The sequence below is a fragment of the Talpa occidentalis genome, unplaced genomic scaffold (genome assembly GCF_014898055.3).
Source record: "Talpa occidentalis isolate TD23 unplaced genomic scaffold, MPIMG_talOcc4v2.1 talOcc4.2, whole genome shotgun sequence".
Taxonomy (NCBI): Eukaryota; Metazoa; Chordata; class Mammalia; order Eulipotyphla; family Talpidae; genus Talpa; species Talpa occidentalis.
Genome location: NW_023602073.1, coordinates 85,557,166 through 85,580,324, shown reverse-complemented (window position 1 = coordinate 85,580,324; position 23,159 = coordinate 85,557,166). Strand labels below are relative to the sequence as shown.

General features: G+C 35.9%; 1 protein-coding gene across 1 annotated transcript in view; it reads right to left on the bottom strand.

The window, feature by feature from the left end:
• Window positions 1-762: 762 nt before the first annotated feature.
• CD109 (CD109 molecule) overlaps window positions 763-23,159 on the bottom strand; it is a 119,816-nt gene continuing 97,419 nt past the window's right edge. The window contains exons 27-34 of the mRNA XM_037519975.2: window positions 22,237-22,402; window positions 20,503-20,693; window positions 18,601-18,756; window positions 17,485-17,550; window positions 15,379-15,521; window positions 11,385-11,532; window positions 7,964-8,066; window positions 763-5,048 (exon numbers count right to left, since the gene is read on the bottom strand). Of these exons, the coding sequence (XP_037375872.1) occupies window positions 4,873-5,048; window positions 7,964-8,066; window positions 11,385-11,532; window positions 15,379-15,521; window positions 17,485-17,550; window positions 18,601-18,756; window positions 20,503-20,693; window positions 22,237-22,402 (1,149 nt within the window). The 3' untranslated portion in view covers window positions 763-4,872. The remainder of the gene's footprint in view (window positions 5,049-7,963; window positions 8,067-11,384; window positions 11,533-15,378; window positions 15,522-17,484; window positions 17,551-18,600; window positions 18,757-20,502; window positions 20,694-22,236; window positions 22,403-23,159) is intronic.

Genomic DNA, 23,159 nt, shown 5'->3' with positions numbered 1-23,159 from the left:
GAATGATTCTGTTATTGTATAAGGATGGTATTAAGTTAATTTACATTACTAGGTGATCTACAAGTTCCCAAGTCACCTAGCTAGAGGGCTTCTCAACCTCACTACTGTTGGTATTCTGGTCCAGATAATTCTTGGTTGTATTGGGCTGTCCTGTTTATTGCAGGATATTTACCAACATCCCTGACCTCTACATAATAGATACCAGGTACCAGTACCACTGTCTCCACTTGTGACAATGAAAACTGTCTCCAGAAATTCTCAAATGTCCCCAAAGTCAAATAGTCCTCAACTGAAAACTAATATACTATCTTTTGCATTTCACAGATCTGCAAAAAATTCATGACAGAAGAGTTAAAAAAAAAAAAAAAAAAAAAAAAACTTGGTGGCTGAGTGCTACACTGTGAATGCAAAAATGCTTGCCTGCATTTTCCTATGTGTATACACAGACTATGCATTCTGTATTTCTATATAATTTCCAGAAGGTGAGTGAGCCCTCACTTCATTTTTTATTTGTATATTACTTACCTCCCCACTTGCACCTACCCCAACAGCTTAGACAGAGAATGAGGAGGGACACTTAACCTAATTCATCTTAAGTCATTTAACCTCATTCACCTTAAGTCACTTAACCTCATTCATCTCAAACTTAGAAATACAATGATGTTTACTCACAGATCCCATTTCTCATAAACAGGTTTAGGTGTATGAGAAGTGCTATGCACATGTTTTAAGTTAAAATAAAAACAATGGTAAAGACATGAATTTTAATTTTTATTGGCAAACCATGATTTTCTTTTGAATATGTGATAGAGTATAATTAACAAAATTTTAACATTCTAACGTTCAGAAAATGCTTTATTTCAACATTATTCTTCTCATATGCAATACAACTTCTCCAAATAGCAGATTTAGGCATAAAATTTTTTATAAATTTTCCTATGTACTAAAGACTGAATCTGCCACATCAACTGCACCTCATTAAAACCCAAAGCATACAGGCTTGAAGGACCAGAGTAAAGTCATATTCTACTAACGCTATCAAAACTAAATCTTAAAGATGCATAACTGGAACACGGAACCACTTCTACTGATTCAATACACTGGACAGAAGAGTCATAAATAGTGGTCTCACAATAACAAGATAGAATTATTTTCAAATATGTAGCAACATATATCAATATTATCCTTATTACAGAGACACACACATACCAATGTACAAGGGTCCTATAACATAAGAAACTCAGAAATTATCTAGGAAATAATTTCTATGTTACAATAATTGAAATGAAAGTGACAGTATTTTATGGAATGATGACAAGTGGCACTGTCTTTGATAAGGCACATGAAGACTCAACTTATTGGCTAGTTACACTTTTGAAACAAGTCTACTCTCACTAATATATACTTAATTTAAAATATATGTATTGCTTAGTTTCCTGAAGAATGTAGGATAACAGTCCTCTATTCAAAGTAGTGATGAAAATTGCACCTCGAATGACTCCCCGTGCAACTTAAAATATTTAAAATTAACATAAATAGTGAATGGGCGATAGGAAATGCTTAAATTCTTAAAAGTGCCATGCCAAAGAAAAATAGGAATATACTCTCCTAACAGAGACTTCTACTGAGAGTATAATAGGCCTGAAGCTTATCCTACAGTGAGTCTACTTACTATCCTCAAAATTTACAATATGAAAGAAAATTATGTATCCCAAATTATATAGTGGCATCTGGACCCCTCATAGCCATTTGGCAAACTCAAAATAAGCACTCTCCTTATATTAAGAGACATTGTCAAGAAGGTATTTACAATATATTTTTATAGTAATCAATATTAAACTTCAATAATGCAAATTAGAACATGTAAGGCTGTTACAAAGAACTCCAGATTATATGCCAGCAGGTTAATAAAATGTCTCCTTTAAAAAATGACAAAGAAAAAATAGTTTCAATATTTTTAATGTCATAAGACAGCCAGATTGAAATTATTGAATTTTGTCAAAATAAAACTAATTGGTATCATATTGCCATGCTACAACTATATTTAACAAATGGAAGTTAGGCCTAAATATAACCTTAAAATATTCAACTCCCAAAGATTAGGAACAGCAAGTTCAAAAACATCTGCAGTTCTGAAAAATTCCCACGATATTGCATATGTAATGAACTATTAAGTAATAGATGCCTATCTGGTTCTATATTAGCACAATGTTCCTCAAATTATAATATAACCAAAATGCCAAACCAAAAATACTATTATTAGAATATTTTGAAAAATATGAAGTATAATAGAACAATACAATAAAAAGAAGCATTTTATTGACTGGACATATTTTAATAGGCTTGAATTTCTTTCTTAGAACTATCACTGCAGGTAGTCAGATAATGAAACCAAATATATTAAATGCATTTTTCTGTTCTTGAATTGTTTGGCTAATAGTTATTCCCACATTCAATCTCTAGAACCATGGCCAGTAAAAATGAAAGTCAGATATGCTAGTGTCTTAATAAGGCTCCCAATCTGCGGAAAAGGTGGGAGATTTTAAATTAGTTGATATTGCTAACCAAAACTGAAAACATTCTAAACAGAAGAGTGTCAGCGTAAGTACCTGTAAAGGTAAAATGAGTTTTAAAAGATGACCCATAGTATGTGAAGAAAATAGTCTACACTGTTAATTATTACTAACAATAATGCCCTTTTCTCCTTATGCCTAAGGCATTCTAACACTTAATGCAAATACACTGCTTGAAGCAGAGTATTTTCTCCAAGAGAAATATGAAGGAGAAAGAAGGCAAGTCTGGCCAAAGCCTGTGCACCATGAAACAGTTTTAAGTAACACTTTCTCCTCCTCTTCATCCTCCTCTCCCTCAATTTCACTAAGTTTATAATAAAAAAAAGATGTTATGATTCAAGGGTAACTTTTTAAACGGAAATCTGAATTATTTCAAAAGAAGGTATTAGAGTTCTAGTTTTCAAATGAAGAGATATGGTCTAAAAAAGATTCAACCTGTTTTCCAACAGTCTGCCTATTCTAGTGTTTCTGAATATTGTACGCAAGAAGTTCAGTACAAATGACTTACTATAGACTATCAGGGATTGATGGTTTATTATAAAGTTCCCTGGACCTGGGAGGGAGGTAGTTTTGTCAATACCCTCCCACCAACTTCACTGTAAAATAATTTCATCTCTATAGTGAAAATATCATACAGGAAGATTCAACATAACAAGTCTCTTTTTTAGATCAGATTGTTTCAAAATGTAACAAAGCTAAAAACTTTTCCCACTCAAAAATAAATAAAAGAAAATTATTTGATATTTGACTGTTCTTTTTCTCTGAGAATCTATTTTCTACAAATAGGTTTCAAATTTTAAAATTATAAATGTTCATTATTTCTACCTTGGTATCCAAAATATCCATATATGGACATCTACACTATAATTTGTTAAAAGTCACTAAAATAAAAACATTCCTTTAAAAATTAACTTTAATAGATATATTTACATACTGTAACGTATTTTTTGGAGTCCATGGGAATTAGTTCTTTCCTGTCCACTTGAGAGATAAACCAGAGTTAAGAAACAAAATTAATCCATTTATAAGATTTAAGATTGGGTAAAAGATATTTAATTGTGTGTGTGTGTGTGTGTGTGTGTGTGTGTGTACATATAGATAAAGCTCTTTAATATAGTTAAAAGGGAAAAAAGGAAGGAGAGGGAAGAAGGAATTTTTCTTTAAAATTTTTCATGCAGGTAAATATTATCCCACAGAACACCGGGTAACCAATGATCCGGGTGCTCCAAATTCAAGAATCTTCAGAAAGAGTGACAGCAAGCATTGGATTGCTTACCAGAAACCGGCAGTCTGATGCTCAGAGACATGAAATTTGAAGGGCGCTGGCAGGATCTTGGGCAATGCCCTATAATACTTGAGCTGGGCAGTCATGTCAAGACTCTGATCCCTGTCAAGCCCTAAACTGTGTCCCAGACACAGTGAGCTCAGTATGCCGTATCTTATACAGAATTCTGTGGTAGCCCTAGCTTATTGTACCCCATTATTAAAAAAAAATGTATGTCTCCTCATTTAAGATTATCTATTCTAGTCAGGTAACTACTCTCTGACTCTCACCCCTGCAACAGAGCCAGCATGTGCTGCTGAAGAAGTGAGGAGAACAGCACCCAAGACCTCTTCAGGCAATTTTCAGTTCACTCCTCAGTCTCTGAACCTGCACACAAAGCACAGAAAAATATATTCCTTCTCTCCAGAAGAAAAAAAAGAAGGGAAAAGTTGGAGTATGTGGTTATATTTGGAGTGAAAAAACACCTTTTACATTAAAAAAAAAAGATCACCCCCTACATTCTGGAAAGAAAGAATATCCAGTCAAGAAGGATACACTAACCACTAGGATGGACTCCAATGGACAGTGGGGTTAAAGTGGATGTGAAGGGAACAGAACAAGCTCCTCTTTCTAGTTATTTTTTCTTGGTTTCCAGGAAATCCATCTTGAATACTAAAACAAACACTGGTATATAATAATGCTTAAGAACCTTGGCTCATTTGTTCTAGAAAATAAAGAGAATAATCTAAAATAACACATTTATTCTGAAGAAAATAAACTTACCAAAAAATCCTAAAACATTTTGAGGGTGAAATAAGGAATACAACTATAGTAATTTTGATTCTTGTCCCACACAGAAGTCAGATGAAGAAATCTATACAGCTGCAGCTGCAGGGACCTGTCGTCCACCATCCCTCAATCCCATAAAAAGAAAAAAAAAAATCTTTCAAAATAGACACAATATTTGATTATGAAAACAAGACAATCACAAGTGACTTCTGGAAATGTGTTACATGGAGTCCTTAAAAAAATAAATCACCGCCCATGTAGCAAAGAGAACAGAAGCATAAAACCAAAAATGAAAATGACTGAAGCATGACGGCACGAGGCTGAAACTGTGTTGTCACAAAGACTGCAGCCGTGAGCATCTCCACAGAGGTCACAGGAAGACAGCTTCGCATTGGAGTTGTAAGTTCTCACCGCTTGTCTCCCTGTTCAGAAAGGTAGACATGGGTTTACACATCAAACTTGTTTAGAAACATGCACTTTGCCAAATCTTAAGAGCATTTCAATACAGTTTTCTATGTTTTTCCTTTCTCATATGACTGTATTTTTCTCTGAAAGAAACAACCAAAATGCTCACAAGGGGTCCAGAGTGCTAACCAAATCCTGCCCACAACTGCCCAGCATGTGAGAGAGAAGATAGCCTGCAGCTGCCCCTGCATCCCAGTCACAGCTGCCCCTGCATCCCAGTCACAGACACAAAGTTCATCTCTCACAGGAACAGGAAAGATTTCAGAGTGAGGAATGTTTAACCTTCTTCAGAGTTTATTTTACAGTGACATTTTCTATGCATTCAAATAAAGCTCTAATCATTACCAATACTGAAATGATGTTGCTGTGGCTTTATTTTAAAATACAAAAGTATGGAGAGGAATTTGCCTGTGCAATACCTTGTTTCACCATTTTGTTTTATTTATTTATTTATTTATTTATTTATTTATTTTCTTATATCGTTGATCTTTTTTGGAGAGTATTTGATTTCTCCCCTCAGGTGTAAGCCCTATATTTCTCACCTCACCATAGTCCTTTGTGCTCTTCCCTTCCGTTTTGACCCCATACCCTCCCCTGCTGTATGCCTGAGATCTATGGTCAGTTTGCAAGTTTTGTCTTTTTTTCCCTGACCCTTTGTTCGATTTCTCTATATTCCACATATGAGTGAAACCATTGATATTTTTTTCCTTCTGACTTATTTTGTTTAGCTACATCCATGTTGCTGCATGAGTTTAGCTTTTTTGAAGGCTGAGCAGTATGCCATTGTATATGTATACATCTTCTTGATACATTCACCTGTTTTGGAGTATTTAGGTTGTTTCCATATCTTGGTTATTGCAAACAGTGTTACAATAAACATAGGAGTGCAGGTTTCCTTCTATTCCTTTGGGTAGATTCCTAGGAGTAGAATCACTAGATCATATAGTAGATCCTCAGTTTTTTGAGGAACCTCAACACAGCTTTAAAATGTTGAGAGCATTAGAGACTGTGCTCTTTACACAGTCTCTACAAATTATTCAACTTAAGTAAATTTTATAGCACAAGCTAATTATTTTTGAAAATTTATTTATTTATACAAGCACTGGGGTACAGTCCAGAGGCGCAGAAGGGTGAGAGAATTCACCAGAGACAGAGCAGGGAACAGAACAGGCAGAAGGACTGAAGTACACTGCTGAGGGGAGCAGCGGGTGAGACAGGAGAGGTCTGCTGCGCCATATGGGTCTCTCCCTGGCCAGCCGGGAATCAAACCGGCGCTGCAGAGGCTGCGGACAGCTTCACAGCACTGTGCTCAACCTGCTGCGCCACCGGGGAGGCCCTAGGACAAGCTAATTTTTTAAATTCTGTTTTATAAAGCACCTATAACATTAGAGTAACTTACTACAAAACAAATGGTTTCTCTATTTTCTGCTTTTTTATTCTATTTACAAATTTCTTCATGATTTTTGCCAATTTTAATGTTATAAGTTTTTAAGTTTAGGATTTTCAAAATGGATTGTTTCTATTATTCTGATCTTTCCCATTGTTGTATTTTAAAATGGCCCCCTCATAAATAAGTTGTTTTCCACAAAAAACTTACATAACTGTTTTTTGTTTCTTAAATGTTTAAAATGTTCTCCAAACACTTAAGACAAATAAACTGTGCAATCTGATTTAAAAACAGGGCAGGATAATGGGGTACTATCTTAAAGTATCCCCGGTGTATTTTTTTAACCAGGGCAAATGTTGTTCCCAATTCCAACAGCAGGAGAGGAGAGAAACTGGCTTGTCTTAAATGAACACTCTATAAAACACTATCAACAATGTGAACAAGCCCATTTTATTTTAAAGTGTAATTATCTGCAACATTATCTGTGAAAATATTCACAATTCTCATACATTCTGAAGGTTCTGAGCTCCCAGAAGTGCTTACTCAGGGTAAGACATATTCCAGTTAGGAATGTTCACCTACACATCACACTCTGGCAAAGTGTCACTTTCTGATGAACGTAGATTAGTCCTAAATCCACTAGGGTGATCACTACTTTCACATCCTAAATTTCTAACATTTTATAAGGAAGTTACCAGTAAATTCAGAGAAGCTCGAGTTATTTTCCAAGCAGACATTTTCCTTGAAGCACTAAAAAAATAACCACCCTGATATATATATTTTAGCCAAGTAACAGACTCCCTCAATGAAGAAACAGCTAACCTGTGTGGATGACTTTCAAATCCTCTCCTGAAGAACTCCTATTTCAAAGCAGAAATCACATGGAATGCGAGAAGAGAAGCAAAACTTGGAAACTGAACATAACTGGACCCTCTATCAATTTTTCTTTGTAAATTTTGTAATCGGAAGTTAAAAACCTAAGGTGTTATGCGCAAAAACATCAATTTTTAGTATCATAGGCTAAGTACTACCATTGTAAGTTATCAATTGTCTTCACTTTAATAGATGGTTCACTTATACGTGGAAAATAGAAAATCGAATAAAAAATGAAAAAGACAAAACTTGCACGTTGACCACAGATCTGAGGCACACAGCAGGGGTAGGAGAGGGAGATGAGTCAAAACGGGGGAAAAGTGCAAGGGACCAATGGTGTGGATCACAGGTGCTACGGTGGTGGGAGAACTACGGGGACTACACCTAAGGGGAGAAATCAAACACTGTCCAAAAATTAACAACAATATAAGATAATAAATTAATTTTAAAAAATAACCAAATGGATAGTTTACCTCCTGCACCCCACTTCCTAAACTCCCCCATCAATACACAAACAACACATTCTGGTCACCCCAGAAACCAATGAATGAATGAGTGAATAAGTGGTCTGGCCTAACTTCTGAAGTATTAGGAACTCCAGAAAACACTTACTTGGTTCATAGTAATCCACTATGGACACTGAAGCATCTTGTGTATTTGAAATTTTAAAGTTTCTCACGGCAGGAATATCAACACAAAACTGGGTTTCATTTACCTTGAAAAATACAAAAAATTCATAAGGAGGCGGCAGAATATGTGTTCATGATAAAATATTTCTTTTACTTAATCAGTTTGAAGAACAAAGAAAATTTAGGAATCTATGAGACTGTAACTATAGTCTTACTATGAAAGGGAACTGCTAAGCAAATAAAATCTTTCCTGCGAAAGGGTCTTAGGCCTGGTGCAGTAAATAATCCAATGCAATTGTAAATAACAGGTTTGCTTACTTGATAAATCATTCCTTAGAGAGCTTTCCATCTAAGTTTTAGCTTATTTACAAGAGGTTACATTTTAACAAGGTTGGACAGCCGGCCAAGCTGATTTATCTCTCAAAGGACATCCCCAAATGTCCATCTTTCCCCCTTTGTCTAGGAGTTTTACAGCAAATAGTTGTGCTTGCTAACCAATGTTATCAATGTAAGATGGTTGTGTATAAAAGAAACCCTTTGTCTCTAGACAGGTGCTCAGACCTTACGGGACTGCCCAGGTCTGAGAACTCACGCATGAGTAATAAAGCTTCTCCTGACCTCACCATTCCTGAAGTCGCTTGTTCTTCCCTTGCCTGGGTAAAAGGCTAGAATTTATTTCTGCAACAGCTATAGTAAGTACTTTGTATAAATTATCTCATTTAACTTGTAAAACAACTGGAACAACAGGTATTGTTCTTATGTCCATTTTACTGAGATGCTGAGAGTTGGAGAGGGTACGTAAGCAGCAAGCATAAAGGTGCATGCTCTGGGGCCAGAGCACCCAGATGCCATGCCTTCCTCCCACACCATCTCAGGCAGGGCACCCCCACCCACCAAGTTGCTGCTTCCAATTACACAGCAGCTCCCTTCTCCAGAGAATTGCTCTCAACTCCGGGGAGCCACCTTAGGCAGTAAGTGAAGGAGCCCTCATGCAGGGAGTGTGCCCCACACCAAATAACCTACTGGTATAGGGTACTATAGGCAGCCCTTCTTGCCTCCAGGAGGGACAGCATGTGACCATATGGCAAACACTGATGCTTTAGGAATTTAAAATTGATAAATTCTTCAAACATTCCATTATTAGTGAATAGTATTAAATGAAAAGTCAAATTAATCAGTCAAAACATATTTGAGTCACTCAAATTAAGATGACCATTAACAAGAACATCACAGATACAGGACAAATTCCAAACTGCAAAACAATTTATTATTAAATAAAAAGTCTTTTTTTTTTTCAAGATTCAAATTAAGTCCAGGCTTTAAAAGTCCAGTATTAAATATATGAAAATTCCTGAACAGCAAAAGAATCAAGAGACTCTGAGTTAATTTTAACAGGATTTTACCAAAGCAGTCCTGAAACAAATGAGAACATTTAGGAACTAGCATTTTGAAAGTAGATATAATATGGTTCTGATTCATACTTGGAAAAATTGGAATAAGAAACATACGTATGCCCCCCACATAACGTGAAATCCTAAGAACATTTAGAACTCAATGTTGATTCAACCTATGACTTTCACACAGATGTTAGAAGAATAAACTTATATGCCAGCAGTTTTGAAACATAACAAAAAGAGCCTTGAATTGTTCACTTACCTTTCTCTCATGTATTTTATGTGCATTATTTTTGGATCAGCAATTAAGACAGAGCAACAGGAGGAGTATAAGAGGGCCATATAATGCTTATTTGTAATGACCAAACCTCCGAGAATATTCTTCTATGATTCAAGTACCTTTCAATGAAGGAATCTTAACCCTTTAGGGATTTATTGAAAGCTTCATGAAGGTATTTTAAGATACATAATTAAAGCTTTTATTCAGTATGTAAGCAAATATGTTTAGCAATTCCCTAAAGAAGAGGAATTCTCAAACTGAAATACTGAATTTTTGAAATAATGGTATGAGGGCCTCCTTGGTGGTATGGGGGTTAAAGACACACACTATCAAGCTTTTGCCAGCCACTGTGGCCTGAGTTCTATCCCTAGCTAGGGAACTATCCCACAGGGTGCAGCAGACCTCTCCTTTCTCACCCTCTGCTCCTCTCAGCAGTGTACTTCAATAGCTCCACCTGTTCTGCCCCCCACTCTGTCTCTGATAAATCTTCTCACTCCCCACACCTCTGGCCTATACCTCAGTTCTTGTATGCATAAATACATAAATCTTTAAAAAAATGGTACGATATTTTCAATAGAAAGTCTCTTTAAACTAATTTCATAATGATGTCTTTATGGCTGCCATGTTAAAATCACTCAGGAAATGGGAGAAAATATTTGCATGACAAAAGACTGGTACCAAAGATCTACAAAGAACTCATACAACTCAACAAAAAGAAAACAAATAGTTCAATCAAAAACTGAGCAAAAGAGCAAAATAGGCACTTGTCCAAAGAAGACTTATCCATAGCCAATAAGGCACATAAAAAAGGATTATCATCACTTATCATCAGGGAAATGCAAATTAAAACCACAATGAGATACTACCTCACACCTGTGAGAATGGTCCATATTAAAAAGACCAGAAACAACAAGTGCTGGACATAGTGTGGGAAAAAAGGAATCATCTTACACTGACGGTGGAAATATAAATTGGTCAAGCCCCTCTGGAAAGTATAGAGGTTTGTCAGAAGATTAAAAATGGATCTGCCATATGACCCAGCAATTCCATTCCTAGATATCTATCCAAAGAATACAAAATCACTAATTTGAAAGGAAACCTGCACTGCTATGTTTATTGCAGCACTATTTACAATAGTCAAGCTATGAAAACCACCTAAGTGCCTAAAAACAGATGAGTGGTTCAAGAAGGCATGATATATATACACAATGGAATACCACCCAGTGATCAAAAAAGAAACTCATGTCATTTGCAGCAATATAGATGGAGCTCAAAGGGATTAAGCTAAGCAAAATAAGTTAGAAGGAGAAAGATAAATACCAGATGGTGTCATTTATATGTGGAATATGGAGAAACAAAACAAAGGGTCAGACAAAGACAAACTTCAAAACCAATCTTCAAAACCTGACCACAGAGGTGAGGCATCCAGAGAGAGAGGGGGTGGGTAAGAAAAGGGTAGGGAGAGGGCACAATGGGTGCTTGGTGGTGGGTGCACTATGGTGACTACACCTAAAGGGGGAGATCCTATATTCCCAAAGTAGTAACAATGATGTAAAATAAGGGTACTTCAATACAAGATTAAACAGAAAAAATCCAAAAGGGAAGAAAAAATAAACAAAATAGTTCAGGGACAACAAAACCTAAAAGTATGACTTAAAATAAGCATAAAGATTGACACAATAAACAGCCTTGTCAGTGGTTCCTATATGAAATTATGTTTTACTACTTACAGAATCCAAATACAGGTTGACTTTTCCATGATCATGTTCCACTTTCTTCACTGTCTCACTCAGAGGAATTGCATCTGATGGCACAGTAAATCCACTGAGTAGGTTAACTTCCATAAGGGCCATGCCACTCCTCGATGGGCCCAAAAACCTATATCAAAGAAGGCATGAAAGAAAAACCTAAAGTTATTGCAAATGCCAAAAAAATTTAAACTGCCAGCATTATTCCAAATAATTACTAAGTTGAAATAAAAATCACTGTACAAAATGGAAAGATAGCTAAACTTTTTCTTACACATGAAAAACTCTTCAGACTTTTCAACCTAACAAGGAGTGATATAACACTGTTCATTGTATCCAGTATGAAATGCCTGCAATTTAACAGAATTATCTTCTAGGATGCAGCAACACAACCGAGACTCCCTTCCAACAGCAACTCTGGGTTTCAGTGGTGATTTCAAACTGAACTGCATTTTTCATTTTCTCAAAAGTTGACAGCACTAAAGTCTGCAGCTGAAAACCAGGAACAGAAAGAGGCATCACTTGACCACTTTGTAGTAGACCGGGGCCAAGTTTTTAGCAACTTCCCTTCATCTGGTTTTAGAAAAAGAAGACCAGTAGGGAGAGTCCTTCTCTTTGTTCTTCCACATACTTGGAGCATATTTAGTGTTTTCTTTGGCCACCTTGAGAGCATTACAAGACTCAGAAAGTCTTATTACACTGCATTGTTCTCTCACCCTGTGGTACATGATGTGAGCATAAGGATCTGGTACCAGCAACATTTGCCTCCTTTAAAATAATTATTTTTCTAAAATGAATAGGTGGCAAGAGCTTTTTGCTTGGAGCAGAAAAAGCCCAGTGTGGTTATGGAACGGAGTCTGTCACCAACGTGAAAGGATCAGGCTACTTCCTGTTGTCCTTTCAGATGGCAAAGGCAAGAAGGGCTGTTACAAAATCTTGCTTTTTGGAGCAGCAAAGTGATGCCTGCCAAACATGACTGATTGAAAAGCCACACAGTACAACTGTTGACTGCAGCTGGCTCTACAACACTCAGCAACCGAAACCATCTGCTTGGAGATGTACTCAGCCAGAATAGATGCTATTGAAAACTAGAAAGAACATTAAAACTAGAGGTGTTTGGTTCTGAGCAAAAATTACAGATAAGAAAAACAAATAAATGTCATGACTTTCAGCACAACATCCAAAGTGCCTTGACAGACCTGGTCTTTCTATCTTTCAGGAACAGAACTTGTTAAATTACCAAGTCACTCAGAAAAACTGGTCTGAGATGACTAAGGTGTTGGATCTTACAGATGGGAATAAACTGCCTGAAATACTGGATTATCTTTGTTTTTCTCAAATTTCAATTTACATAGCTATGTAATTTGGAGGTACATTTTCACACCTCCATATGTGCACATGCTTCACTTACCCTCCATATGCCAATGTCCTATCCCCTTCCTTCCCCTATCTTCTCCTCCCTCCCCCTATTTCCTCTAGTAACCAATATATTTTCCATGGAGTATAAGAATTATCTTTTCTGTGCTTTGCCAGTTTGTTCTCTTTGGTTATTCATATTCCACAAATCAGTTTATCTTTTATAGAGTTCCCCTGAAAAAACTGACTGAAAATGTTATTTGTACTTCATATCAAATTTTTCTAAATCCTTTTTATAAAATTTCTACCCTCACATGAAAATATTGTCCTTCTCCAGGTCCTCCCACAAAAAAAGACAGACACAGATAGACATATCTATAAACAAATTACAAAGCATATATATGTTTGTATGCATGCACACTCTCTCTACCTATCAAAGTCTGTTGCCCACCTGACTGCTGGTATTGGAATAAGATTTGAAAGGCTGCATCCTTACATGTATAAAAGTTTCTTCATCTGAACTAAAATCTAAAAGGTAAAATCTCTCTCATGGCTCCATGAGACTCTTCTTTGCCCTTTTCAAAACTAGAATTTTAGATTTACTTGGGAATTTGTTTTTGATAACTTCTGTATCTCCCCCCAAACATTAAATTCCATGAAGACAGGGTCTTGCCTCTTTGGACTCACCATTGTATTTCCACACCTGAATCTGTATCTGGCACATAATGGAGACTCAATCATTACTGACTGGTTGAAAGAATAAGAAAAGCAGAGACAGTAGTAACACATACTTTATAGAGTTATTGTACAGATTAAATGAAATGCACATTAAAGTACTTTATGATACAATGCTAGCATGCAAGTTTTGATAAATATAGGTGCTGTTGTTAACTTTAATAATAATAACTTTTGTTGTTATTCTAATATGCAGTCCAGGGCCTCCCTGGTGGAGCAAGGGGTTAAGCACCACACTATGAAGCAATCCTCAGCCTCTGCAGCACAAGTTCTATCCCCGGCCGGCCAGGGAGCAACCCACATGGCATAGCAGACCTCTCCTGACTCGCCCGCTGCTCCCCTCAGCAGTGTACTTTGGTCAATCTGTCTGTTCTGTTCCCCGGTCTGTCTCTGGTGAATCCTCTCACCCCCCTGCATCTCTGGGCTGTACCCCAACTCTTGTATGCATAAATAAATAAATCTTTAAAAAAATAAAATAAATTAAAATACAGTCCAACTGCAAGCTTAGTATGGAAAAATGAGTCCTACTTTCTTATCAGTTGAAGAGACTTTGCTATACCCCTGCTGCTGCTCCAAAATGCCCAATGAAGTATGGAATGGGACAAACACATGTAACATTTTATACCAAAATCATGAACAAGGCAGCTCAAAGATAATATAGATGGTCACAGTAATGGAGGAGATTGGGTTCAGGTAATTGCAAAAAAGTTTGACCACCTGGAGGACCACCCAGATAACACCCTGAATAGCATCTGACAACTCAGTACTACCTGGGTGACTTCCACCCCAACAAGCTAAGTTCAGCCAGAACCAACTGGGTACTGCAAAAGAGCAGACAGCATATCCTCAGTATTATCGCACCTTTTCAATAACTCCCAGCTTAACATCAATAAATGCAGTGGTAAGAGGACAGACAGACAAGGAAGAAATTGTAAAGTCTCTTTATTCAAGAACTTTCCAAAGGAATCGCCCTCAAACTTGTGTGTGCATTGGAATGACCAAGAAAGCTGAAAAAGGCAGTTTTACAGATCTGAATTCTGTGACATCAGTAAGTCTGAGGTAGAACCACTTTCCCTTATGACTAAACACGATCCTCAGATCCTCTGAATATAGACCGAATTTAAGACTCACCTTATTAAGTAGTCCCAGAAGTTGTAAGTGGTTAATTATGCAAGGTAAGATCCATTTAAAGGAATAGTTTCATTGTCTGAAAAAACTACCTCTTTATTGAACTTACATAACCTTTTTTTAACTGAGGTCTTTATTTAATTGAAGTAATATTGCATTATAACATTATGAAATTTTCAGGTATGCATTATTGAAAATCAACATATGTATACAAAACGTTAAGTTCACCACAAAAAGTCCAGTTCTATCCTTCACCATACAATCATCCCCTCTATCCCAATTTACCCACCCTCTTCCCCTTTCCCTTCATACTGATTAAATGGTTTTTTAGACTAAAAGTTTATATTTTGCACTTGAATGCTCTTTAGAGGCTCTAACTTAAAGCATACCACTAATGGCTAAATATGAACCTAAAATAAATATTTAACAGAAAAATAGCAAGATGTAATCAATTTCGGAGTATTAAATACGGATGGTTAAAGTTTCTATAAACTAGACTGAGTCTTACTAAATTTTTACTAAATTTGTTTTATTCAACAAACTTTAAATTTTTTATAAATAATGTAAATGAGTTTGGAAACATTAAGAAATGCTTCAATATAATTAGCAGTATTTCTAGTTTCTGATCTAAAATGAAATATGTAACTTAAATCTTTGTTAAAGCTAACTCTATCTACTAATATAGTTAGATAATTATATACAACTAAATCAATGTTATACGAGGAGAAAAAGGAGGAGGAGGAACATAGATACCAACCTTGTACACACATTCAAATTCAAATGATTGGCATCATCTTTATTATCATTTACAGCAACATCTAAATCAAAGGCTTCTTCATTTTGGATGGATCTTCGTCTTCTAGAATTCTCTGAATCTTTCACATTATAAATTACATTGAGCTGCAATAGGTATACAAATGAGCATAAATAATAAAATAGCAATAAATCGTTAATAATAAATTACCATCATTATGTATTCTAAGTATTAGGTATTGAGTCCCTTCAGAATAAACCTAATGAGATTTGTAAATTTCAATCAAAAAAATTAGTTTTACTAGTTAATAAACTATCATTATAACTAATATTGTTATAAAAGCTTAGAAACAATGACTTAAAATTGACTACTGGTCCCTACTTTTTGTTTTCTGCATGTTGATATACAGAACAAGTGAACATTCTGACCAGTAGCTACCATATTTAATCCTATGTCCTTCAAACCTCAAGTCAAAATTATTTGGCTTCAGTAACTTATCTACATCGGGTTTCTCTAGAATAAATTCTAACCAATATGGATTTAAGTATATATGTTTATTTAATTGTATCAAAAATATCCTGTGTATTTATTTTTGGATTTACTGTTTGCATTGTAAAACAACTTGGGGGTGAGAATTTTCACATGGTGTCTATTTGAAAAGATCCATACAAATTATTTACTCTTTTCTTTTCCTCTCTATTTCATTGAATACCATTCTTTTTAAATGAGATCATTTTTCCTAGATCCTTTAAAAACATTTACTGTGATTCAAGTATCATAAAAATCTGGCAATTATTTGAACTTTTCAAATTATGCCCTACTCAGCAAGTATAACTGTTCTCTTCATAAGAACAGTTTTGCTATTTCTTTTAATGTATCTTTTCTCTACAATAGTCAATTTTTGGTTTTCACAGTAAATCTTTCAGGATTTGCTTTTTGTAACCAAAACAATCATTATTTTGGGTTTCTAATATGATAGTTTTAAAGTTTCTATGATTTTTCATGTTTTATGTATAACTATTCCACCAAGTATTTTTCATTCTACTTGTATTTTATACTAATCCCTACTGCACCATAAAAAGTAGGTTTCTTTAGATTTTCTTTTTATACCAGAGCACTGAACATATCATAATTTCATTGTTTTATTTACTTCTATATAAGATTTAATATTAAAGGGACACATTTTCTATCTTCAAGTCAATTACTTGTAATAATGTCAACCTTTATACTGTTAGATGACTATTAAAAAGTTGTAATTAAAATTTGTTTATTTTCCAAGTCATAGTAAAAGCTCTAGCTAGCATTACAATTTCTGAGTTATATTTAAAGAAAAGTGGGAGTTCCCAACAAGTCTCATGAATCATATTGGAGGACTTTTTTTTTTTTTTTTAGGTATTTGGCATTTATTTTTTATTTTTTTTTAAATAATAAATTTTATTTTTATATTCCCCATACAATTGCAGCCCCCCATTCTGACCCCAATCCCTCCCCTCCCACCCCCGCCCCCCAAAAAGTGTCTCTGGTTCATAGTTTTTTGTTGATTTTGATTTTCACTTTCTTATCATATTGGAGGACTTTAATCCTGACTTTAAAAAGTAAATAATACTCAAGAAATTTTGTGTGAACAGATTAGGAGTCCATATAATTGCTGTCTACTCACTAGCTAGTAACAAACACCTCTAATACTTCCTTATTAAAGAGAGTCATTTATCTTGCCAAATTGATTTAAAAAAAATTAAGATTTTTATATGTTATTTAAATGAAAGAAAGCAGTGCCCCAAACCAAATAATTACTATAAAAATTCAAATTTAGGGCCTCCTTGGTGGCGCAACATATGAAGCTGTCCGCAGCCTCTGCAGCACGAATTCAATACCCTGGCTAGCCAGGGAGCAACCCATATGGCGCAGCAGACATCTCCTGACTCGCCCGCTGCTCCCCTCAGCAGTGTACTTCGGTCAGTCTGCCTGTTCTGTTCCCCACCCAGTCTCTGGTGAATCCTCTCACCCCTCACTCCTCTGACCTATATCCCAGCTCTTATATGCATAAATAAATAAATCTTTTTTTTAAAATTCAAATTTAATTAAACAAAAGTAGCCATTATTACACACCTGACAAACCGCAAATCCAAAACCATTTCCGGAAATATTAACTGCAGTTGGCTGTATCAAAGGAAGCTGGACAAAGGAAGGACAAAAAGAATAGTTTATTTTCCCATATCCAGGTTCTCCCAAGTAGCATATGAAATTGGTGTTATCCTTTATTAGTTGTATAAGCAAGCTATAGAAAGCTCTAAGAACTTTACATGTCCACATATATAATAAGCTATGGGTCAACCAAGTAAGAGAAGAGAAGGCAGAGGAAGTAGACACATTCCACACACCCTCACTTTTGCCCTTTAGGGGGGCATGTTATTGCCACTGTCAGGTCTGCCCTCTGTAGGGCTGAAATACAGAAAACATAAAACAAAAGTCATCTTCCTCCTCTAGCCTCCCTCATCCTGAAGGCCTTATCTTCCGGTCTTCCTGAGAACACAAGACACATCATCATGGACCATGACAACTTTATTCCTTTTATTTCCTTTGCCATTACCCTTTCCCTTAGTCACCAGCCTTGAAGTTACCACTGTCATCCATTACCTTCAACTTCCCACAAGATTAACCAAAGGAATAAAGTTAAGGTGTTACATATTTCTTTACTCCACCTTAAAGTAAGAATTCTAAATAAATAAATTAAGAATTCCAACACTGGCTTTATCAATTCTCCTTGACAGCATACAATGCAGCTGAAAAGAACATGGTCTTTGAAACCATCATTCAAATCTTAGTTCTCCTGTTAATAGTAACATGATCTTGAGCAAGTTAACCTCTCAAGTGAGAATTTTATCATGTGCACAATAGAGATAAAAGTACGTACTTTTAGTGTTGGTTTCAGAAATAAATTGCAATAGCACATAAAGAAACCTAGCACAGGTCCTGTGACAATTAGAAGCACCATTCCTTTCCCAATAGAACAGTTCCCATGTTTTTTTCCTTTTCCAAATCTTTCCAGAGTTCCTACTCCCCCCTCACTTCACCAACTCAAATAAAGTCACACCATCCTACCTGTCTCTCTACAGAGCTCTGGGAACAAGTCTTTGTTGAAGTCAACAGAATGAAAATAAATCAGTATTACATTATAAGGAATCATCTACACAAAATTGTAAATAACTGCCCTTTTAGTCCCACCTCTGTTGACTGGAGGAGAAAGCGATTCTGTGTGCCAATCAGAAACTTTACAGGACTCAGTGAGCTAGGCCCAGTCACAGACACATGTATATTTGTATTTTCTGCATTCATTAAGCCTGCAAATTCAGACAGGGCCTTCAAGGCCACAACAGTATCCTGTTGAGAAACAAAAAACATTAGTAAATCTATATAAAATATATAAGGTTTATGCCAAGGTCTCCAAAGAATAAAATTTGTAATATTTAGGAATCCCTATACAGTCATCCATCTTTCTTAAGAATGGAACTTTCCCTAGTTCCTCTTTGAACCTCCTGAAAGAACAGTGACAGAATACAGGAGAGGGCCTCCCCAGTGGCGCAGCAGCTGAGCACTGGGTTGCGAAGCTGCCCACAGCCTCTGCAGCGCCGGTTCGATCCCCGGATGCCAGGGAGGGTCCCACATGGCGCACACACCTCTCCTGCCAACTGCTGCAAACCTTGGCAGTGTACTTCATCAGACTGCCTGTTCTGCTATCCGCTCTGTCTCTGCTGAATTCTCTTACCCTCCCGCGCTTCTGACTGTACCCAGTGCTTGTATAGATAAATAAATAAATCTTTAAAAAAAAAAAAAAAAAAAAAAAAAAAAGGGCCTCCCCGGTGGCGCAGCGGTTGAGCGCTGGGTTGTGAAGCTGCCCGCGGCCTCGGAGGCACCGGTTCGATCCCCAGCTGCTCCCCGGCCACTGGAGGAGGGTCCCACATGGCGCGCAGACCTCTCCTGCTGCTCCCCTCAGCAGTGTACTTCGGTCCTCTGCCTGCTCTGCTCCCCGCTCTGGCTCTGGTGAATTCTCTCACCCTCCCGTGCTTCTGACTGTACCCAGTGCATGTATAAACAAAAACAAACAAACAAATAAATAAATAAAACATGCCTCTATTAAAAAAAAAAAAAAAAAGAATGCAGGAGAGACTAAGGAAATACATGCTGACTGGAAGTGAGCACCCACTATATCAGCTATCATAGATAAAAAAGGACAATGAAAAAAAGAATTCTCATGCACTCTGAGTGGAAATGTAAATCAGTGCAGCCCCTATGGAAAATAAGAGACTCCTTAAATATATAAAAATATAAAATGGAAAGGAAAAAAAAGCAAACATTGTTTAAAAATGGACAATGATATAATATATATAATGATATAAAATATATAAATTAAAAATAATAAAAATTTTTAAAACATATATAAAAAATGAAAATATCTTAAGACCCAGTAACACCTCTCCCTAGCTATTCCCTATATATTTATCCAAAGAATTTGAAAACACTAATTCAAAACGGTTTGTGCACCCCTATGTTTACAGCAAATTAGTAACAAAAGCTATGACACTGAAACCTAAATACCCATCAACAGACGACTGGATAATGAAAGTGTGATGTGTACTCAATGGAATACCACTCAATTATTAAAAAAAAATGATATCTAGTCTTTGAGACAACATGGATGACACTTGAAGTGCTTATGCTAAGTGAAGTAACTCAGAATGTGAAAGGCAATAGCCATATGGTTTCTTTTAAATGTGGCATATAAATAACCAAAGCAAATGAACTAACAAATCACAACAAAAATAACCTCAGCTGACTGTGAAAAATAAGTGGTTTTCAGAGTGGGAGAGGATGAGGGGTGGGAAGATAGGGCAAAGGGCATCAACCCGATAGTGGGAAGGGCACTCGAACTTTGGTGGCAGATGAGGTAAAGCTCACACACCTGTATAGAAGTAAAAGATGTACCCCCAAAACCTATTGTAAATTAATGGTAAATCAATAATATTTTATTAAAAAAAAAAAAACTATTGGGCCTCCCTGGTGGTGCAGCAGTTGATGACACTGGAAAAAATTAAAAAAATAAAAAACTATCATCTGGTCATGTCTCACCTGGGTAGATGCAAAACCTCCCAAGCTATTTCTTTGACTGCTTAACCACCTCATAATCGGAATTCCCTCCAAAACCTGAAACTGCAGAAAATGTGAGAGCAGCACATAGGCGGCAATTTCAATATCCAGGGAGCTTGGCTGCCAGGATTCAGAAAGTCTGGACACTGGTGACACCCAGTATTGCATGCCCCCTGCAAGAGAAAATTAATAACATTCTGACCAATTCTAGAAAAATTACATTTTATACCGCTAAATATTTCCATATTGGTTCAAGTTCTACTTGACTAGCATTATATATATATATATATATATATATACATACACACACAGTATATATGTTTATATATATTTATACACATATTAATGTGTGTATTTATGCCAAGCAAATATATGTGTATTCACAAACACATATACCACACACACTTGCATACTTACATGTAACTTTTTAAACTATTTTTACATAAATTTTCATCCTTTTCCTAATGCTTATATTTTAGAATGTTTTGATGAAAATACTTTACCCAAGAGAAATTCCATATGCTTGGCTCAAGACTAGAGAATTACAAATAAAAGAAAACATATACTGTATTCCAGAAGATAATGTACATAATTTATCTGACCAAGCCATCCCCAAAATATTTTAAGACATATTTCCCTGTCCTGGAAATCTGCCACTAACCAGCTCTACATTTTGAGAAACCTCTCCTTTTTTCATTATCTGAAAGCTGGAGTTACAAGTTCAAAATCTAATACCACCCCCACCCAAAAAATAAAGTATCTGGCAAACTCAGCAATCTTCCCAGAGATTTCTGCTAACACCCAGAGGGACATCCTACTTGGTACTCCCTCCTCTTCTCTCAAATACTTAGATGATGATTACACTTAGTTGGAATGTGAGATAACTATCATCTGGCCATGCAGTAATCTTCTTAGTCCCTAGCACTGCAGTAGGACTAATGATTCAGCCAAAGTTATTGCTAATAAAATAATACATTTTTTCCGGTCTCAGAAGTTTCTTAAACACTTTCTACAGTTATCCCTTCTTGAATTAACAGAGCTTTGAATAAACGGAAATTACCTAAAATTATTTCTGTCTACGCATGCCCATTTCTCTAACACACACACACACACACACACACACACCCCTCTGGATTCCTGACTGTAGTGGACAGTTGAGAAGTAACAACATCTGTAGTTTTTGTCCTCTTTCAGTCCATAAACAGTATCATTTCAAAAAAATAAAACAAACACACACAATTTACAGCACTTTTTAACATTTGCATTTCTATTAGCATCTTAGTCCATATTTGTTGAATACTGGCTATGTAGCAGCATATTATCTCATATAATTCTCATAACAACTTTAAATGTTATCCCCATTTTACAGTTGGGGAAACTGAACCTCATAAAGGTAAGTAGTAGCCAGAATTTAAATCCAAGTCTCCCTAAAACCCAAGGTCCCACTCAAGGCCACCAAGCCAGATCCCATTTCTATGGGATCAGGGAACTGACACGGGACAGAGCATATCTAAGAAAAAGCTCTAAAACCTTTAGAAAATTCTTAGAGATAGCTGCAGCATGACCATGTCAGGTCCATCTAACCATCTGTGTTTCAGTTTTCATTATGTTCAGAAGATAAAAAGGTAATCAACTTCATATCTGGCTCACCAATTTTTCTCACATAATTTATATATTTCCTAAAGCTGACAACTTCAAATGGACTCCATACATTACCTTCTTGTTCTGCTCTCTCAGTCAGCAAATTCAAAGCTTCCTTCGCTTTAGGACTCCTCACCGATGACAGTGCATAAGTTATAAGAGCTAGAGTATAATTGTCTGAAATTCCTCTATTGAATTCAGATTCCAAGAAGCTGATAGAGTCTTCCACATCAATATTAGGCTTGAAAAAAATTAACATTTTACCATTCAAAGTAATATTTTAAACAATATTGTTTAAAATGTTGCCATTACCATCTATGTAAACAAAAATTACCTTACTATATTCATGCAAAAAATAATCTCCGTATCTTTAAGCACGTGATTTTGTCATAGGCAATGGTAATCAACAATAATCACTGACATTTGAAGAATGCCAAGCATTTTGAATATCATACTGCTTTCCAGTTTTTATAAGTAAGTAGGTGCCATTTCTTAGAGGAAATAAGAAGCAAAGTTTTGGCCAGTGTTTCTCCCATTGAGTATCATAAACTAGGATGAGAGCATAGATTGAAAAAGATATTCTCATACTTGATTTTCGGGTGTTGAAGCTCTAAATTCAGGGAAAAGTTTTATTTTCTATCATATCTAGTACTGGGCTGGGAAAATAATAGACATTTAATATAGAGAATGCCTGTTTTGATCATTGAAATGTATTTGGCTTTAAGCAGAAAAGATCAATCACTGAGACAGCACTAGGTAAAATTAAGCTCATTAGCATAAGATTTCCATCACATTCTCATCCAGGCATTCATGACCTTTTAACATGATTTTTAGAATGTGGGTATATTCTGTACTAAATTGGCAAACACTGGAATTGCTCCATGATATTTTAGAAGTAAATAAATCCTCACAACCTACACTTGCTAAAATATATTCCCAAATACTGAAGAATCTTCTGTCCCTCAAGAAATTAACCTTTTCATTGCTAAAATATGCAC